The sequence below is a fragment of the Falco cherrug genome, chromosome Z, assembly GCF_023634085.1.
Source record: "Falco cherrug isolate bFalChe1 chromosome Z, bFalChe1.pri, whole genome shotgun sequence".
NCBI classification, from domain to species: domain Eukaryota; kingdom Metazoa; phylum Chordata; class Aves; order Falconiformes; family Falconidae; genus Falco; species Falco cherrug.
In genome coordinates this window covers 19,485,145-19,504,357 of record NC_073720.1, presented here as the reverse complement: position 1 = coordinate 19,504,357, position 19,213 = coordinate 19,485,145, and the positions used below count along the sequence as shown (strand labels likewise).

The window sequence follows — 19,213 nt, the reverse complement described above, 5'->3', positions numbered from 1 at the left end:
ATCTATGGCCACCATCTAAAACCAATTCTATAGCCTGTTTACATTTTCTTTCAATATCTGAATGCACTCCTATTTATTTCTAAATCCTACTTCTAAAGATATTTTTCTGTAACTCCATAGGTATTAGCATACCCCTGCCTTTTAAAAAATTCCCTCTAATCCAGAGAGATCCCATTTACATTGATAATTACAGTTAGGAATATACAGTCTAAACTACTGTTTGATGATAACCAATTGCTTTCTGTGCAAGCTTATTCTGGGCTAAGATTGGTTGTGTGGGTATTAAAGATCAGATTATTATAGACATAATCAGCCTTTAGTTTTCTACCCAAATACTTTTGTCAGTGTCCTCTTCATCTTGTAACTTATGTAGGTGAGGCTGAAAATTTGACATGAAATTTTAGGGTGTGCAGCAAGTTGGCTGGACTCCTTTGGTTATGGCAATAACAATTTATGGTCAAGTTTAGATTTTATTGACCTTTTGTATGTAAAGGGAAACCTCAAAGCAAAACTTCCTTCTCTATTTGAGTGCATCGTCAAATTCTTTTATTAGCTTTGCTGCACAAGCAATTGGTCTTCAAGAGGACTGATGTGTAAACAAAATGCTCTATCCTTTCTCCCTGCAGTGCCCAGGAGGCATAGCCACTCTCTCAGCAGAAACCACTGCCTGAGTAACAGAACAGCGAGCCTACCCAGGTTCTATTTCTAGCCTTTGCCTTTGAGGAAATTCACTATGGGCATTAAGCCCATGGATCAGTGGATCACTTTCAACTCTGTTCAGTACTGTGTCGAGTGCTTCTGTCCTTTACCTCATACTTAGTAATTCTGATCATTTTGCTTCTGCAGTGACTGTGTTCCTTTTCACTTCATGCTGCTTTCTGTGGTGCTAAAGGTGAACATCAGGTGTGATTTTAGGAGACCAATCTAAGCTACAGCTACAGCTCTAAATGTTCCAGAGGCACTGGGTGCCCTGGTTCAGACAGTGTCTTAGTTCAGCCACAGAGCTGGGGAAGGGAGGGCAGGAGAGTGGTGCAGAGCAGACAGCCGCTCGGAGCACAGCGAGGCAGAGCTGGGGTGCTTTCTGTCTCCTCCCTGGACTATTCCATCCCCAACCCCACTCCAGTGTGTTTGTCTGGACACATCCCTCAGTGGCTGGGGGACACACTCCCAGCGACTTGCTGGAGGAGGGACAGGACATATGCTGGGGATACCTATTTTACTTTCTTTGTTGCTACCAGTGTCTCATGATGTTTATCTGTTGTCTTTCCTGCTTTGACTATTTGCTCAGCTTCTCTCTTTCCATCTATTTACTGTGTGATATCAGAGGAAAACGCTGAAACACAGAAATACAGGTAGATGTAGTTAACTCAGAGAGTCCTCAAAGCCTTGTAGCAAATTGGTGTTACTTCTATGAAGTTTAAGGTACTTGGCAGGAAGAATCCAGCATTAGATATAATGCTCTGGAAACATAAGCCTTCTGTCTGGTCAGAACATGGATCTGTTGCCGATTTTGTCTCTTATGCTGCTTTCTGAGCTAGCCACCTAGTGGGAGGGCAAAGCCCTGAAGTACTCAAACATGCCTTTAGGACCCTCTTTGCAGAGGTGACCTCCAGTGGGTGAATAATCCCAGTATTGGTTGGAGGATGGAGAGTGATTCTAGGGTAACTAGAGCTGACTGTTTTATGAGCTGCTGAATTCTAAAAGTCACAGGTTTTCTTTTAAAAGAGCTGTGGGAAGAGTCTTCTGAAATATGGAATGTGTTACATTGCATTGCATTGTGTGTGTGTTTTCAAACTGGGTTATAACTAGTAAGATTCTGTGCCACAGAAATAAGCATTTCTATGCTGTAATCTCATTCAGCAATCTGGAGAGCTGCCATTCTCCTAACTCTTGAATAAAAATGAGAATTAGCTATATTGGGCATTACATTTCTGATTTTTTCTAAAGGTACTTCAGATGATAGCAGGTTTTCAAATTTCTTCACAGAAGAGCACGCTGTTTTTTTGTAGTGGTTTACCAGCAAGGCATGCAAAATAAAGCTGCAGGCACAGAGGTTTGCAGTACAGAAATGTCTTTCCCACCACTGTGTCTTTTTGTCTTTTTCTTGTGACCACTGATTAGATACTTTGTTTGCATTTGACACATACACACTCTAGGGTTTTCTGCATCTGAATCCTGCACCCTCAAAAATTATTGCTAAGAAAATACAAATTGCTCTGCCTTCTGCCTTCCATGTGTGTAGCTTGTCTTTTGTGCCAGGCATTCCTAAGCTTATCAGACAACAGATGTCTGCCAATTCTCAGTGGCTCCCATAAAATTAAGGTATGAATCTTTTCAAGTCTTTCAACTGAAAATATTACCTGGGCAGTATGATTCTGCTGGCTGGTGGTGTACTTGGTCCACAGTTTGGCAATGACTTTTGTACTTCTCATGCTCTGAGTTTTCCCTCACACTGGTGTTCTGTGAAGTTTTTTCAGGTGGCCTTTGTATTTGTTCTCACACGTAGTCACAAGCTTGATGATGGCAAATTTCACTCTTCTCACATTTATTTATTTTTTTACCTTCAAAGTCAAAAGAACGTTGAATTCTGGAGACACTTAGGTTTTATTACATGTTGATTGCATGTAATGCTCAGGAATTTTCTCATGTTCTTGTTTTGTAATATAGTACCTGTGATGAAGGGCTACTGAAGTTCTTGTAAGACTTAGATCATTATTAATATTGACACGTGTTAGGGATTCAAGAAACTTGAAGAAAGAACCTAACGAGATGAAACTTCAGTTAAATGATACAATATTAATGATGTAAATGGAAATTTCAAGGGAGGGAACTAGTCATAAAACCTTTCAACCACTATTTCCTGTAGGGAGCATTTAAATAGAAAGGACTGTATCATAACTTACCCTGCTTTCCTAAGTAAATAGCAGCAGCTATGACAAGCCACCTGTCAGTTCTCCTGTTCTCTCTAATTGCTGTTATCCTACCCTTGAGATGTAAATATTCATCTAAGGATAAAAATATCCAAATTCCCAATTTTTATGGATAACACATAACATAATTGCACTTCTGTTGCATTTCAGATGGCTGCATGGACATTATCGGAGGACATGTTGTGCGTCCTCATTCGTGGCCTTACATGGCTGCTATCCAGAGAAAGGATTTAACTGTGTGTGGAGGAGCTCTTGTGGAAAAGCAATGGGTTTTGACAGCTGCGCACTGTGAGTAAGTATCTTATACTGGGGCAATTTTGACTCTTCATTGAGGTGGGGCATGGTGTGCAAGCCTGTAAGGAAAGAAAGGTAGATACTGATTTTTAAAGGATTGTGAAAAGCTGCAGTTCTCTCACTAAACTGATCTATGAACTTGTCATTCTGTTTTAAGTTGTTTTGTAAACTACTGATCTGCATTGTGTGCCATTACCTTAATTAGTCATATCCCGCCAGTGTTACAGCATAAAGACTGCATTGACAAAAGACCAAATTCATTATTTATGCATCTGAAACAGCAGTGTTTTAGAGATGAGGGTATATTTCAAAGACCTTTAAATTTATCTTACCTGTGTGCCTGGGATTAAGCCTCAAAACAGCCTGAGAGATGAAGCTGGATTAGGTGGAAACACTATTCCTGCCATTTACGTGACTTGGGCTCACAAAACCTGAATGTCAGTCATGACTGTAACAAGGAGCTTTGTCCTTTTGACAAGTCAGATGTGAGCACAAGCACCCCTTCCCCAGGTGCAATACCCCAAGACTGGCACAGATGTTGAACAGCTGGCTCAGGGTAAGGAGGACACCTGCTGTTCATGTTGGGAAGTAAAATGCCCTGGTTTTGCTAAAATATTCTCAAAATTGTGTTTTAGTTCTCCATTCCCCTGCCCCCCTCCCCATATTTTGAGGAACTAAAAGCAAACCAATTACAATAAACGCGGGCAAACTTGACCTCCTCAAACACAGCGTGGGCAGCTCAGCCAGCCTTCTTCCATCAGTTAGTCTGAAATAGAGGACACAGCTCCTTCTTTCTAAATGAATAATTTGACTGTCACACTTGTTCAGCTGAATCAAATTTGTTTGCATTTTTGTAAGGGTAGACATATTCACACCTGGCATGTGTTTTTTGGACAATTACAAAACAAAAGCCAAGCCTTCCTCTTTGGAATTAAGGGAGTTTTTGATGGGAGTTGGGGTCTCTCACTCTTCAGTCAATGGGCCGGAGACATCCAGTCTGTTATGGTTATAAAAATTCAGATTTGGAAGCTATTCAGTGGAAAGGGCACTAGTTGTCTCTGGTCCTGTGGAGAGTGTCTTCTTGTCACTGGTTTGGTTTTCTAACAAGCACATTAGTTTGGGCTGACTTAAAGTCTTTGTCACTGGGGCAATCTGAAACAACATCTGTCTGGTCTTCTCCTGACTTGTATGATGATGCCCATGCAAAACCCTCTCACCTCTACGCTATGTCTAGACTGCTCTTATCAGATCCAATTACAGTGCATGTAAGCCTTACTAACTAATGGATATTACGTGATAATCAATTTTTGTCTTATACAAGATAGCATGAACCCAGCAACATGAATTTCTGTGTGGCCTGCCAGAAACCTATCACAGACCTGGATGAGGTGGCAGTTGTTTTTTTGTTTTTTTTTTTTTTTTTTTCCTTTTCCTCCCAAGCATCTCTGTATACATAGTAGCTGATTGCCTGGGCTTTGTGCAAGTCCAGCAGTTGCACCTCTGTTGGGGATTATACATGAAATAGTCCCAGGATGGAGTTCGGTGAGTCTTGTATAATTCTGACTGTGTAAGTGTGCTTTGTAGATAAACCCAGAACTTTTTAGGATCCAGCACTGCCTTTGTAGCTGTTTTCACAAGCAAACATTCACATACAAATAAATTAATTTTATCTTTCAGTAAGACATGCAGCTGGAATAAAGAAAATAACTTTTTTCTTGTTTGTTCCAGCTTGAATAGGTTGTCCTGTGTGTAGTGAGATTGTGTTCTGAAGATGAAGCACAGGAAACCAGCAGTGTGTCTTCTGGCAATGTCATCTTACTGGGCTGTGTTAAATTTAGTAGGGCAAAATGATGAAAGACAACCTCTAATGAATACATTTCTGATGATACTTAGAGTGCTTGGGGGAGAGGGAGATTCATGAGTTGCTTAGCTCTTACTGTTTATTAGCAGGAACTGGACTTAAAACTCTCTTTGGGTTTTGGCAGTCTCCCTTTTTAATATTCACTATAGGGTTGTCTTAAGTTAGGCAACACCCGTCCTTCTTCCCTAATAGGCTGAATCCTGTATTTAGTGAAGTTAAAGACAAAACTCTTACCAATATTAAAGATGTCCACTTCAGTGGAGCACTTACATGTATGCATAATGCTTGGAATGAGTACTGAGTGTCAATGTGTGTTTTGACATCCCAGTGACGTCAGCAAGACAACCTACATGCTATGAGTCCGGCATGTTTAGTCCTTTGCAGGATTATGTCGTGAGTCCAAAGGAGACCATTAAAAGATCAATGAAAGGCATCAGTAGCAGCAGCCCTTTTGCAAGGGACTGTCTTTAAAAAGTCAGTAGGCTTTTAAATTAAACTAATTTTAAACTCTGGAAATCTTCAAAGGTCAGCTATCACACCATTATTTTACCAAACTAGATTTACAAAAAGAAATGTTACTTTGTAGAGGAAAATACAAGGTCATGTCAAAACATCAAAATGAACAATATCCCTCCCTATGTTTTAATCATGTGGTTGTAAAATAAAACTGTATTATGTTATGTGTCTTTTGATTTTCTTGAGAGAAGTTGCCTAGTTCCAGTAATGACCTTCTCTCCCTGTACTTTCTTTAAATTGCAGATTAAGCAAATCAGAAGCTAGAGTTGTTCTTGGAGCCCATCGGCCATCCATTGCTGAAAAAGATCAGCAGATATTTGAGGTTATGGACTACTTTCCTAATCCTCAGTATGATGGGTCTTCCAAGGAAAATGATATAATGCTTCTCAAGGTATTGTGTTAATTACTGTTGTATCATTATAAAAGGAATGGTGCTGATGACCATTTTGGCTGTTCTTTGATGTCAAAGAGTGCATTGTTTAGATAGCTTAACAATATCAGAGAACATCCTGCTTTTGGTTGTACTAATCTAGATAAGGTTACAAGATCACTGGCACTGTGAGCAGGGATCACATTTCAAGCCCATTCTGTGCTCTGGAACTCCCTTTAACCCACTTACTGCAGCAAACACTCCAAAACCCCCAAACACATTCTTCAGTAATTTTTCAAAGACAGTGCTGAAGTCATACATGCAATGGAGTCTGGGTTATACCTCTATCCCAAAGGGATACCTTGTGCTGGACTAAGCAAAAATGGGAATCAAACTTACTGATAATTATTTGGGGTAACAACATAAAGTAAAAGTATGGATAACACAGGACATAAATGAATTCAGCTCTAGGAGCACAGAATGGTCACATAATAAGGAAGGTTCAGGACACTGTAGAATGAAGCATGGAAAGATGCCCTCACTAACATCCCAACGTCATGATCCTGGAGGCCAAAGTAGGGCAAGGTTGTGAGAATTTCCTGCATACCAGCTCCTGCTCGAGCTGGCTCATGCCTCATGTGTCCTTGCACTGAGAACTCCATTAATCCAGCACTGAGATTGACATGGAGGCAGCCATGGGTGTTTTGAATAGGCAGAGGGCAATCTTTATGCAGGAAACCTGTGGATGGTCAAATGGTGCTGGAGGACTGCCTTCATGGTACCAGCAGTTGCAGTGCCAATCCAAAGTCCCTGAGAAAGGCAAGGTTTGCACATTATCTTGCCTGTACATTTAGAAACATCATGACTTCAGTACAATGCCTACGCGATCTTGGATGGGTCTTTATTCAGGCTATGCTTTAATGTTATGTCTGTAATAAGAAACAATTTTATGTAAAGGACCAATATGTATATTTAAAATAATTGACTAAGTACATTATATTATGTATATTGCCACACTTCTGAAATAATTGGTGGAATTATCTGGAAAAGGAAGCGATGACTTACTTGAACCCTATTTCTAATATTTAGATGGTATCACCAGTTTGATATGACAGTGACAGGGAGGAAACTAGCAATGTCCCTTTCTGGAACTAGCTGGAGCATTTACAGACATACGTGCCTCCAGTGACTTACCACTGCCCAAGTGAGAGAAGCTCCTTTCCCCAGATGTTAGCGAGTATTCTCCATCTGCCTCATTGTCAAGGCACACAGATTCATTTCACTGGCTTCTGTGGCCACCACCAACTTACCAGAGGCACATGTTATTTGTGGTCACAATACCCAAACGGATTGCTAAGAAGTAATATTTATAGAGCTGAAAGTTACAACTGTGTTGCAGAATGACATGGATATCATAAAATCCTTTGCCTGAATTTGATAAGGAGCATGGATAGTGTTGGCACCAGGGCTCATCTCCCATCTCTGTGGTTCTGCTGTAATGGAGTACTAAGTGACTTGGGATTAACTTGCCATCTTGGGAAGTTCCCACCAGCACAGGTGATAATAAAGCGTAAGAATTTTTAGGATAAACTTGTGATTTTTTAAGAATGCCTGTTAAAAAATGTATAAAGCCAGAATCATTTAACTGATAACCATTCAGCAACGTGTATAACCACCTGTAAAATGAATCATGGTGTGCTGATCATGTGTAAAACAGAAAATGTCTGTTCAGTAGCTGTGAGCCCTTACCAGGGACATTGAGAGTATGTTAGTGTTTGGCTGTGTTTTAATTTACAGGCTTAAACTGGCCTCTGCTGAAGGATGAATCTATCAGGTAAAGGTCAACAAAACAGTTTGGATCATTTAGGCCCTTTTGAATCTTTCAGAGCAAAAACTTGGCAATCTGAAGAGTTCAAGATCTCATTTTTCTCCAGTTATGTTGCTGCTGCCATGTCTAATTAGTTATAGCTTTTGCTTTCATCTTTGTTACTGGGTACATTGTACCATGCTTTGAGATTTTTCTGGATATCAGTCAAGCAACAGAGTCTGATTTCAACATAGAGGTTTAGTGGCAAATTTGGTTCTCCAATAGGACATAGATCCAACAGCCCAACTCCTGTGCAGGTTTTTAATTTCCTACTGTAATCAATGGAAAGCTGGGCTTGAACTCATGAGTACTGCTGTGGATAGAGAATTGCTATACAGACATGAGGGAGATTCTTTTGGATTTGCAAAGGGACAATTTGCTCAGGATCAGTTCCTAAATATTGAAATGTGCTTTATAAGGAAAGTATTGGTAAAATGAGAATAATTGCCAGTTGAAACTAGATTACACTTTCCTTCCTTTCTGCATAAGGAAGCCTTTATTTTTCTTTTTGTTTTCCAGCTGAATGATACTGCACAGCTGAATAAATATGTGCAACTTTTGCCTCTGCCTGACTCTTGTGAAGACATCAAACCTGGCACAAGGTGCAAGGTGGCCGGCTGGGGACGCACATCTTCAGGAAAGCCATCAAAATATCTTCAGGAAACAAGTATTGCAATTGTCGATAGAAAAAGCTGTAAGCACAGCTATAGAAATAATGTAAAAATAACCAGCAACATGTTGTGTGCTGCAGGGAAAAACAAAATTTTCAAGAGAGATGCTTGCCAGGTAAGAAGCAAAGTTACAAAGAGGATGTGCTTTTAACAAGGGTATGCTGTTCACTAGTAACAAAGCAGTACCAGACACTTAATGATGCTGATCAGATTTACAGTGATTTTAACCACATTTGTAAGAAACTTCATTGCTGTGAAAAAGAAGTGTTAAAACTTTGCATAGTTTAGGTACACAAGATTAAGAGTATGGGAATTTGAGTCTAGGATTCTCTCAGTTAACTTCAGGTGCATTTCTTTAACTAAGGTGCTCTTCTTAGGCACCACAGGTACTTGTCAGAGAAAAAGAACTTCCAGGGTCTGAATCATCTGATCCTTTCCAGATGTCAACATCTGAATAGTACAGAAATAACTTTACACTCAAAAGTGCTGTTTGGATCTTGCTTTTGATGTCTTCTGTGATGAGTCCAGAAGGGCCTGTTGCTAAAGAAGGAGAATCAGTTTATACCAACATCAGAAAGATACCTTTTAAAATAGAATTATGATAGCACTGTGCTGATTTACAGCAATTATATCAAAGGCTCCCCTGGGCTGGAAAAGCAACCTCTCCTTATACCTCACCCAACTACCATGAAGTGATGCAAGCCAGCTTATACATTTCATAGGTTGGAACAGGTTAGAAGCCACGTTACCAGAGATGCTTATGCACTGCAGGTGGTACTGTATGCTCCTCTGGAGAACAACGAACACACATTGATAGTTACTTCTATTTTGTGTTCTAGGGAGATTCAGGTGGGCCGTTAATCTGTGCCGGTCAATACAGTGGGATTGTTTCTTTTGGAGGACGATGTGGAAGAAGAAACATGCCTGGAGTTTATACACGACTGACTGAAAAATATGTTGACTGGATAACAAAAATAGTTTCCCTTCACAGAGATCCATGAGGCAGGCAAGATAGTTTTAATAAAGTGCTCCACCTTTAAAAAGTATCTCCCAGCTTTACAGCTTTGCACCGCCACAGTTTTATGAGAACAGTTAAAATGTTCCCCTTTGGACAGATAACATATTTACTAATCTTTCGTAGGAAACTGCCTCTTCAGTAATAGAATTTGTATTGGACTTCACCCAACTTCTTAGTGTGAAGGGAAAGTACTGCTCACCTTATTTGTTGTGCCTGGGATGAGGCAAAATTTTTGAATCTGCACTTAGAGAAAAATTAAATTTCAGACTGATAATGAATGATATGTCTGCTGAATGAGAAGAAACAAAACAAAAGCCTTTAAATGTTCAGATATTTTGCTATGATATTACTCAAAACCAAGTACTTACATTCTCCATTACTAAATATTTACTTAACTAAATTAATTTTCATAAAGTATTAAAAAATGAACATTTTTCCAATTAATCTTCCATTATGAGTGGGATAAAAATATTATTTTCTAGATTATTTTCGCCATATTTTTTTAGTGTTAAAATCAACAAAATCCTCTCTTCTCACAGCTTAGTTCATGATCTCACCCTTTCAGTGAATAGTCTGTTGAAAAATGTATAAATACTGATTGTAATGGGAGTAATTATACTTCTGTCAGATATCGATCTGTTTTTGCCAACAGTTTGGAAGGGAACATCTGCAGCGCTTCTCTGCTTCTTTGGTTACTGCATTACTATGTACCAAATACTGTAAACTTTGGGACATCACACAGGCATGGATAAATAACTCCAACACATCAACATACTGGCCTTGATTATTGACCAGCAGCTGTGTCACTGCACTGGGCAGAGCAAAGCCCAGTCTCCTAACAGCTGTGCAGGTAAAGGAGCAAATGGACACTGCGAAGTTGGGTTGGTGGTTAGCCATGGTGCGATAAATGATGTGGTGTATGGGGGCTTCATTCAGTTCTCACTGAAGGTCATGGGAAGGAAGATCTTAGAAGATGACAGTAAGAATTGACTCTGGAATACAGAAACTGGGAAAAAAATGAGGAAAAAGGGGGAAGTGATATAAAAGTGGGAAATATAATATACCACTGTTAACACTTTTCAGCTGGGGGTCTCAGAGGGTGTTACAAACCAGTCTCTTTTACCTTTGCAAGGTAAATAATAGCAAGGGTATCCTTCTACCCGTCCCACAGGAGACTTTTTACACCCTGCAGCCTAGCTACAGCTAAGTGGTTTTTAACCTCTCAAAGGCAAAGATTTCACTCACTCTGTTCATGTGAACAGTGGCTGTATCTCAGTCACTGGTGGGCAGTAATGAGTGACAGAGTGTGGAAACCCTAACCCAGCAGGTCAGGTCCAGTTCAGACACTGGGCTTTTTGCGTGTGATCTCTTGTTACAACTTTACTCCATGTACATTTCTCTGAGGGATGATGTGGCAGGTGGATGGGCATTACTGCCTGGCCCCCAGGGCACCAGCAGACCTGCCTGCCCCTGCCCAGCCCCTGGGGCTCCCCCACCCCCCTGCCCACAGCCCAGGACCCATGTCAGCACCTGGCTGGCTTGGCCCCTGCCCCAGCAGTGCCCCAGCAGGGCCAGTCCCCAGCTGCCCTCAGCCTGGCCCTGCCACCATGGGCCCGGCTGAGCCAGGCCTGCCCCCAGGCTGATGTCCCAGCCTGGCCTTGGCCTGTCCCCAGGGGGGTGCAGGAGCAGTGAGCTAAGCAGTGACCGTGACTCAATTTCTGTTTACCCTGAGGCAGCAGAGTCTTTATCCTTTCCACATACAACAGGAGGGAAGTCATCGCTGGTGCTGAAACCCCTGTGTCTTGAGACAGCGCCTGCCCGTGCACCCCCCTGGGTGAGGGGCGGCCTGGGCCAGGGGGCGGCAGGGGTTTCGCAGCAGGGCGCAGCGTGCCCGCAGTTCTGTGCTGGGGCAGCCCCTGTGGAAGCACGCAGTGGAAGGGTGGCTGGTTCTGCAGCCGGCGGTAGGAGAAAGTCCTAAAGGAAAAGGATGAGTGTTGGCTAAGGGAGGTGACGGCCAGTGTCACTCCCTGCTGAAGGCGCTGCCAGGCTGGGTCTCAGAACTGAGCTGAGAGTGGGAAAGCCACAGAGCAGCCCCCGGTGTGTTATGGTTTCACAGTAAGAGACACCCACAAGGCCTGACAAAATTAAGCTAAGAACGCATTCTTACTAGACTGAGAGGAGCCCATATTCAGCAGCCCCTGGCAGAGTTTACTGTAGATTCCAGTTGTTTCTAGCACAGCATTTGCAATTCTACTTTCCTTCCGTAAGGGACATCTAGGCTTTTCTCTTTTAACCTGTCAGGCCTCAGCACTAATCTCTGGGTGCCTGTGAGGTGTCCCCCTGCCCACCACCTCCCAGTTTCCAAATACTGGCTTCTAGTACTAGACCAGCTTTCCTATACTATCTGGTTTTATCTTTACTGGAAATTTCTGAGTGGATTAAAGGAGTCCTGACCCGAGAATCCTTCAGCCCTTGGCCAGGGCTGGACTCCTATCTACACGTGTGCTTTGCAGCTTGGTCTCTGCTGGGTTGGACTTCTCTGTCAGACATTTGCATCTATCCTTGCTTTTACTGAGGTTTTTCAGGTAAGCGATATTTCTTAAGGATTATTTGCTGAGAAGCCTGACTTGCTTGTCGCCTGCTCCTCACACAGTCGGATTTGGGCACAGAGCAGCCCCCAAGGCTGACTGGGCCATGCAGAGACACGACGTACGGCACTGACATGTGATGGATGTATGGTGTTGATGTAGAGCATACAGGGCTGACATACGGCTGATGGTTTTCTGTCCAATAGAGGGGGCTGACAACTCGTATTCACACATCACACAGGGATGCAGGTGGAAGTTAGCTTTAGCCCTTACCTTCAATCTGACCTTGGGCAGTAGTGGCTGGTGTTTTGTACTTCTTTTGGCTGTACATCTATTGCACTGTATGTTCAATTTGGGAATCTGTTTTTTTTTTAAAAAAAAACCAACATATTTCTGGTTCTGAGTACAGAGGGTGGCATCATCTATTGTCAACAGCTGTTGTTTTCTGAAAGTGCAGTGATATCTTTGGAGCATGGATTGCCTCTGCAGCTCCTGCTCAGTCTTTGTTTTATCTTCTGACTACAGAACTGCCTGCCATCTAGCAAGCTGTAAAAGTAACCTTCCTTCTGGGCAACTCAATCTAGCATCAGGAAGAAATATTTAGAATACAGAATGAAAACAAAGCAAGCCATCAGATTTTGATGATAATTTTATTGGATACTTGCCAAAGAAAAATAAAGGTAAACTCAGAGGACTCTTTCAAAGTCTGAATAGGTCAGTTCACCACAGTCAGATAAATTACAGCAAGTTATTTTAATATGTCTGTTACATCTTTTAATTATGATATACTAGTTTCCAAAATGTATCCTCATCTCATTAACAATCTAGCAGATGGTTCAGACACCTCCATCCTAGTATGTGCATAACCCCACAATCATCTAATGAAGCTCTTTTTGGATTGACTAATAATATTTAATAATTAATACCTAGAAGATTGCAAGTATGGTACATTTAGCTGTAATTCAATTCAAAGTGGCACAGGTTGCTTCAAAGCTGTTGAAATCAGCTGTGAAACGTGCATTGAAAGTTAGCCACTAATTTCACAAAAAGTCATTGAGTCTAAAAGCTGTACCAAGATCCACATCCTTGTCATGACAAAGAGGAAACCACAGAAAGATGAGCAAAAAAAGCCCTTATTTTAATGAAAAATAGAACAGATCTTAGTTACTTCAAAAGGCACCGATTCGATTCAGTGTATAAGCAATGGCGTTTCACAGGGTTCATTCTTGTCTATGTTTGTTAAAAGCAAGAAACTTTGCCATGTTAACACACACTCACAAAACCTTTGTTTCAATAAAATATCAAACCTGTCTGCAGCCATTTAGAAAATTAAGATAAGCAATAATTAAAACAGTGACATCAGTAAATGAAAGAAAATGTTACTTTAATTACTCTTAATCACTGCTGTCATTAAAAAATACTACTCAGGAGTATTTTATTAACCATTGCCCTTTAAATGAATAAATGGCACATGGCTGTTTGTTCAGGTTATCTTGAACCCATGTAGAGGATGTTACCTATCAGGGTGTAGTGTCCAGGTTGCTTGAAACATCCCTATCTCAAGCTGTTACAACCAAAGCCACATCACACATCCTTTCAGCCCCCTTGGTAACAGATAAAAGCAGATGTATGAGAAGAAGAGGGAGCTCTGGACTAGTGTGTTTTCAAAACCCCCGAAATTTTCAAATGGCAATGGACCACACTGACAGTGATGTGGCTTTCACTGATTAAAATCTAGGGCACCCACATCTTGTGCCAAAAGCCATGGTCCTGTCCTAGCACTGGTTTTAGCAGAGTTCAGGTAACAATAGTCACACTGAGCACACGAGTATTCTCTGAACTGAGGTTTCAGGCATGCTGATGGAGCGCTGTGGAAAAACTTGCACTGCTTCCTTTCACTGGGGATCATGAGAAGCCCCGTCTTCTAAGGTGGGGCCTTAGAAATCTTGTCTTCCAGCTAGACCTTGTCGATAGATTCCTACTGTGTACAATCCACATCATAATGAAAAGAATAATGTGGAGGCAGCAACTATACTTGCAGCACTAAAGATCTCACAAACACAGGGACAGAAGATAAACTTGCTGATACTGCTGCATAGCTTATTTTCTTTCTGCCATATTTCAAAGGGACGCGTTCTAACTGCAGGTTATCTTGAGGATGCCTCTACAACAAAACAGGAGTACGTGAAAATATGACTGTGATGAAAAGTGTGATACAGGGGGCTGTGGTGCTCATGATTCAAGGTACCCCAGCTTCAGGTTTTATCACCTCTGTAGCTGGAGGGCAGTGGTGTTTGTGCTCCTCCTGATGTGGAAATGGGTGGTTTGAGTTAACTTGCTGCCCTGTAAATTTGTTTATGGAGCTGTGAAATAAGACTCTGCTGCCAGGCAGTACCACAGTGAGATTTAACAGGGACTGCTCATTAGTGCACTGAATTATACAAAGTCAGTTTGTGTATTTTGTCTTATGAACAATGGTGTTGATCTTATTGGGTGGTCTTGGCTTCATCATGCAGAAGTATTGAAAGTATCTGCATGAGGTAAGAAGACAGCTGGTGATAAGAAAATGTAAGAAATAGACTCAATTCTAATGGGATATTCAAAGTTTTTCTCTTCCAGGGCTCTTTCTCCCTCCCCTTGTTTGTCCCGCACATAGTTACTGCAGTCAGGGTCATGGTAACAGTGACTAGTTTTGATATTCGTATTTGCAACAGTGGTTTTCAGAAGGGTGTTATTCCACCAGCTGTGTTGGGTTTGGGTTTTCCCTTCTCATGATGCTTGGTTCCAGCTTAGCCATCCTGGGCAGTATTCATCTGCCTAGCCAAACACAGCTAGTCAGATGAAACTCCGGGTGGGTTTCAATGGGCACAGCCAGTGATTCCTAAGTCCTGTTTCAGTCACTTATCTTAGGCAATAAACAAACAAAAAGTCCTTTCCCTCTATGTTTGTTGTAGAAAACAGACTTATTAGTTTACTACCAATGCTTTATAAAATGAAAAAAACAAGTTTTCATTTTATGAAACAGAAAAAGCCACTAAAGCCATAACTGAAGATACCATTGACCAATTCTGGCCCCATTCCCTCATGGGATCCACAGGAGGGAATATCTTGTGTACTACAGCTTTGGTGGCTGTTTCCTACTGTCAACAACCATCTGCAGCTGACCTTCCTCTTGCTCCCCTTTGCAGCTTCTCGACAGGCAGGATGACACACTTAGCCAGCACTTGGCCAACATTTGAAGTCTAGAACATTATAGGCCAACTTCTGGAATAGTGAAGGTGATACAGCATGGCTGGCAATTAGAACATGATTGGGGGATGATCAGTACTATCTGATTTTAATTAAATAATCTAAGAAAATATACCGATTGTGAACTATTTCAGAAATTCTGCTTGCTTAAATAGTTTACTCTGTCAGGGACAAGTAACTTCGAAAATAACCCATGGTCAGTCCATGACAATCCAGAAGATAAAGCAAAAGAGTAGAATATGTCAGTATGGAGAAATCACACATTCAGGCTCTCAGATTCATCATTTGGAAGAACAGTTGCAGCTTTGAATAGCTTACTCAATTTTTTCCCCAGCATTTTTCTTAAAGGATAAATGAAAAGAGTGGCAGAGCATTTACATCACCAGGTCAGTGCTCACCCAAAATATGTATACCCCAGAGGAAAAAAATAATAATATTTTCAAATATGTGAAAATACAGCCATATGATTGATGAGGCAAAGGGCAGAGGATGTAAAAAGCATGTACATGTGTGAAAAGCCTGTTCACACCCTGGAGAAACAAATGGACCTGTGCTAGATCCCTCCAAATGCATTGTTCTGGGAGACCTTGACTGGTGTCAAGACTTGGAAGCCAAGATATTAATTAAATTTATGTCCAAACCTGTTCACTGAATTATCTATCAATTGCATATAGCATGGAAATGCCTGATGACCAACTGTCAAAAGTCTCCTTGAAGAATGCTCTGCACTAGTTATCCCAAAGTCTCAAAAAGGCTTCAGCCTGGATAGACAAGATGGACAAAATGTGAAGACTGCGAACAAAATAAAGCAATAAAGATGGGCTGAAGTGGCACAGTCTTGTTCCACTCTTATTTTTAGGGTATATTTTATTTGTGGCATAGACTCACAAAGAATAAAGCTACATGTAAATCAGAGAGAGAGAGAACGCATTTACATAAAGAGATGAAGGTGTCAGCAGTGAAGAAAACCAGCATAGTGAGGACTAAGGGTGAGCTGGAGAGATTGCGTGGTAGAGAGAAGCCAGGATAAAACAGCCACTCATCCTAAGGAAAGAAAGTAACTTGGCGGAAAATTCTTCTAATAGTTCCTGTTGGTGTCCTTACTCCTTGCAGCCTTTGGCTAGCTCTTGCCTGAAGCTTTATCACTAGGAGATGCTGAAGTCCTCTTATGGCCTTTCTGGGTTCATGTAATTATTCTGTAAAGTGTTTATGCTCCAAAGATGGTTTCTTATGAAAAGGAAGAGAGTTTTCTTCTAAAAAAAAAAAAAGATGATTGATACAAATTTGATCATTTTGCAGATCTAAATGGATTAGTTCAAACTGGTTTTTCTCTGCCAATGTAAAGGTCATTATTCTGGCAATATTGCAGAGGTTACATAGAAATATTAGCTCATAAGGACACCTAGCCCAAAATCAAACAATGTTTTACACACATAATGACAAATTTTCTTATTAGAACACACAGAGTACCACAAAAGTTGAGCTTCTAATTGCTTTGTCATTCATTACAGGAAATAGCTACTTATTCAAGTGTGAACTATATATAAAGCATAGCTAAAACTTTTGCAGAAACCTTGTAAGACAGTAGCACTACTGAACTGCAACAAGGCTTTCAAAAACATGTTCTAGTACAGAAAAGTAGAAATCACATTAATACTTAGATATGGTTCTATTGCTCTATCTATAGAGATGTCACTTTTTTTTCCTTAAAGAGCAGAGATCAAAATCAGCTTGAGTTGAGAGTAAAAGGATACTCCTCACCAGTCAAAAAACATTTGATTCTAAAATTTATACCTAGGATTTGAAAACCAAATGGTGCATTTTGAGATCCTGCACAGGTAACCAAGAACAAACCTTTCTCAAATGGGAATTTGGCTTAGTTATCAGGGACTGATAGAGTCAGAGTACAATTGCCATTCACATTGAGTAGGGAAAGGATAGAATTCACAATATTTGTCATTTTACTGACTGCTGTATTACTGTTTATGTCCCAACAAAACTAATGGCAATGCTTTTTTCAGTCTAATATGTTTTATTCTAGTTCTGCAGAGAACTACTGAGAGCATAGGCTGCATGGCAGTAGGGAAATGAATGTGTATTCTACCTCAGTTTATTATGTCGAGTAGTGAGGGACAAAATATCTTTCACATTATCTCAACATTAAAGCTGCATACCTGCATATGGGCAGAATATATACACTTGCACACCTAAGTACAGCATGCAAAGAACCATCATTCACATCTTGTTTTGTTTTATTGATAAAGAAACCGAATATTTGAAGACGATTCCTGGAAGAGGGTTTGGGATTGGGTTTTTTTTGGTTTTTTTTTTTTTTTTGCAAATTCTTGAAAATTAGTAACTGTGAAAAATAGTGAAGATGTTTTTCTATGCAGAAAGGCTTTTTTTCCCTAGGTGGACATATGGCTTAATCAGGGTGATTTAGATTCCTAGGACCAAGAGATCTCACAAAAGAAACTGCTACTGACAAAACTACTGATAAGGTAGTGATGTGTGAAAGCAGGGCATTGGTTTGGGCTGTGAGTGGTCAGTCAAATTTAGTATTGTATTCAGAGAAGTAGATTTTCTGAAGTACAGAGAAGGTATGTGACTTTCCTGTACTTTTTAGAAACTCTCTAATATAGATCTTAGAGGGCTTGAGCACTGAAACTCTTTTCTTCCTCAGGAAAAGTAGATGATTTGGAAGTAGTAAAAAAGACTTCAGCATAATAGAATCCCAATCTATTTTTTCCAGCTTATATCAACTGCCTATTTATTGTGTGTGACAAACTGGAACTTGCCTGCTTTGGAGAAAATTGACCCATGTTGCCATGTAGTAGAGCTTTTCCACCACTCTGTGATGTTTTTTGTCTCTTGAACATGTTCTCCAAGCACAGCAGAATTATTTGACCCAATTAATGAATTAATTGAGGGAAAGCCAGTGATTTCTGCTACACAGATATTTGCAGTGGCTGTAAAATCACTAGGAATAGCCACACTGTGCAGGGATGACACAATGCAGAGAAGCTTCTATCAGGCTAGGCCATGACCGTGACCCGTTGAGGAACAGGGCTGTGCCACATGGACTCAGTAGCACAGACCTGAAAAGTGCCCAGCTCCATTTGTATGAACAGGTCTGAGGGAGGAAATTCAGAGCAGAAGTTACTTTCAGTCAGCTTGGCTTCCAGATCCCAGGCTGGACATGCCATGTATTTGTAATGTGAAGTAATGGGTAAGTATATTTTTAGTGTACTCTGAACAAGCTATGTATGGCTGTAGTTCCTGAGGCTCTCTGTGAGTAACCCCACCATATCCAGTCATTTCTATAGTAGTTCCTGAGTGTGCAAAGGTAACCAGCCTACCCAGTCCTGTGCATAGCACCTGGTCTGCCTGGAGAAAACATGTAAGCACCTCTTGCCTTCAGCAAGTAGGAAATGTCCCAAAGCATCTATTTTTACCAGAGTGAAGTTGAGTTGCCATGTTACAGTTAAAACAAAGAGTAATTAGCAATTCATTGAAAAGATACAAGAAAAGAAATCATACAAAGGGGAGTCCTTGCTGCTATCTCACTTTCCTGATTCTTATCTTTTACTTCCTATTTCTGGCTTTTCATATTGGACTTTGCAGCTCAGCTTCCTTTCGGTGTTTCCCTTTGAATCTTTGATTCTCATATAGCATTGTGCTTACGGCTTTTTGTAAAGGAAGCCTGGGAAAGGGTTGGATCATTCAGGAATGTATGGTAACATATTTTTAGTTTAGGGACTGCCTTTTGGAAACGAGCAACAAGGGTCATGCATTAAAATCTTTCCTATGTTTAAAGAGATATTAATGTTTCCTGCTTATCCTGACTTC

At 40.8% G+C, this 19,213-nt stretch overlaps 1 protein-coding gene across 1 annotated transcript; it reads left to right on the top strand.

Moving 5' to 3' along the window:
- Positions 1-2,887: 2,887 nt before the first annotated feature.
- Positions 2,888-10,297, top strand: LOC102053870 (granzyme A-like). The gene is made up of 5 exons (XM_005438685.4): positions 2,888-2,993; positions 3,081-3,222; positions 5,845-5,992; positions 8,358-8,624; positions 9,349-10,297. Exons 1-5 carry the CDS (start codon positions 2,933-2,935, stop codon positions 9,508-9,510), a joined length of 780 nt encoding a protein of 259 aa, XP_005438742.1. The 5' UTR covers positions 2,888-2,932; the 3' UTR covers positions 9,511-10,297.
- The last annotated feature ends 8,916 nt before the right edge of the window (positions 10,298-19,213 follow it).

What these genes read in the sequence shown, in the direction of transcription:
- LOC102053870 (XM_005438685.4), top strand. Translation starts at nt 2,933, where the DNA reads ATGACAAGCCACCTGTCAGTTCTCCTGTTCTCTCTAATTGCTGTTATC. An exon ending in ATGATATAATGCTTCTCAAG is followed by an intron (nt 5,993 to 8,357) that starts GTATTGTGTTAA and finishes TTTGTTTTCCAG; the next exon opens with CTGAATGATACTGCACAGCT. An exon ending in TCAAGAGAGATGCTTGCCAG is followed by an intron (nt 8,625 to 9,348) that starts GTAAGAAGCAAA and finishes TTTGTGTTCTAG; the next exon opens with GGAGATTCAGGTGGGCCGTT.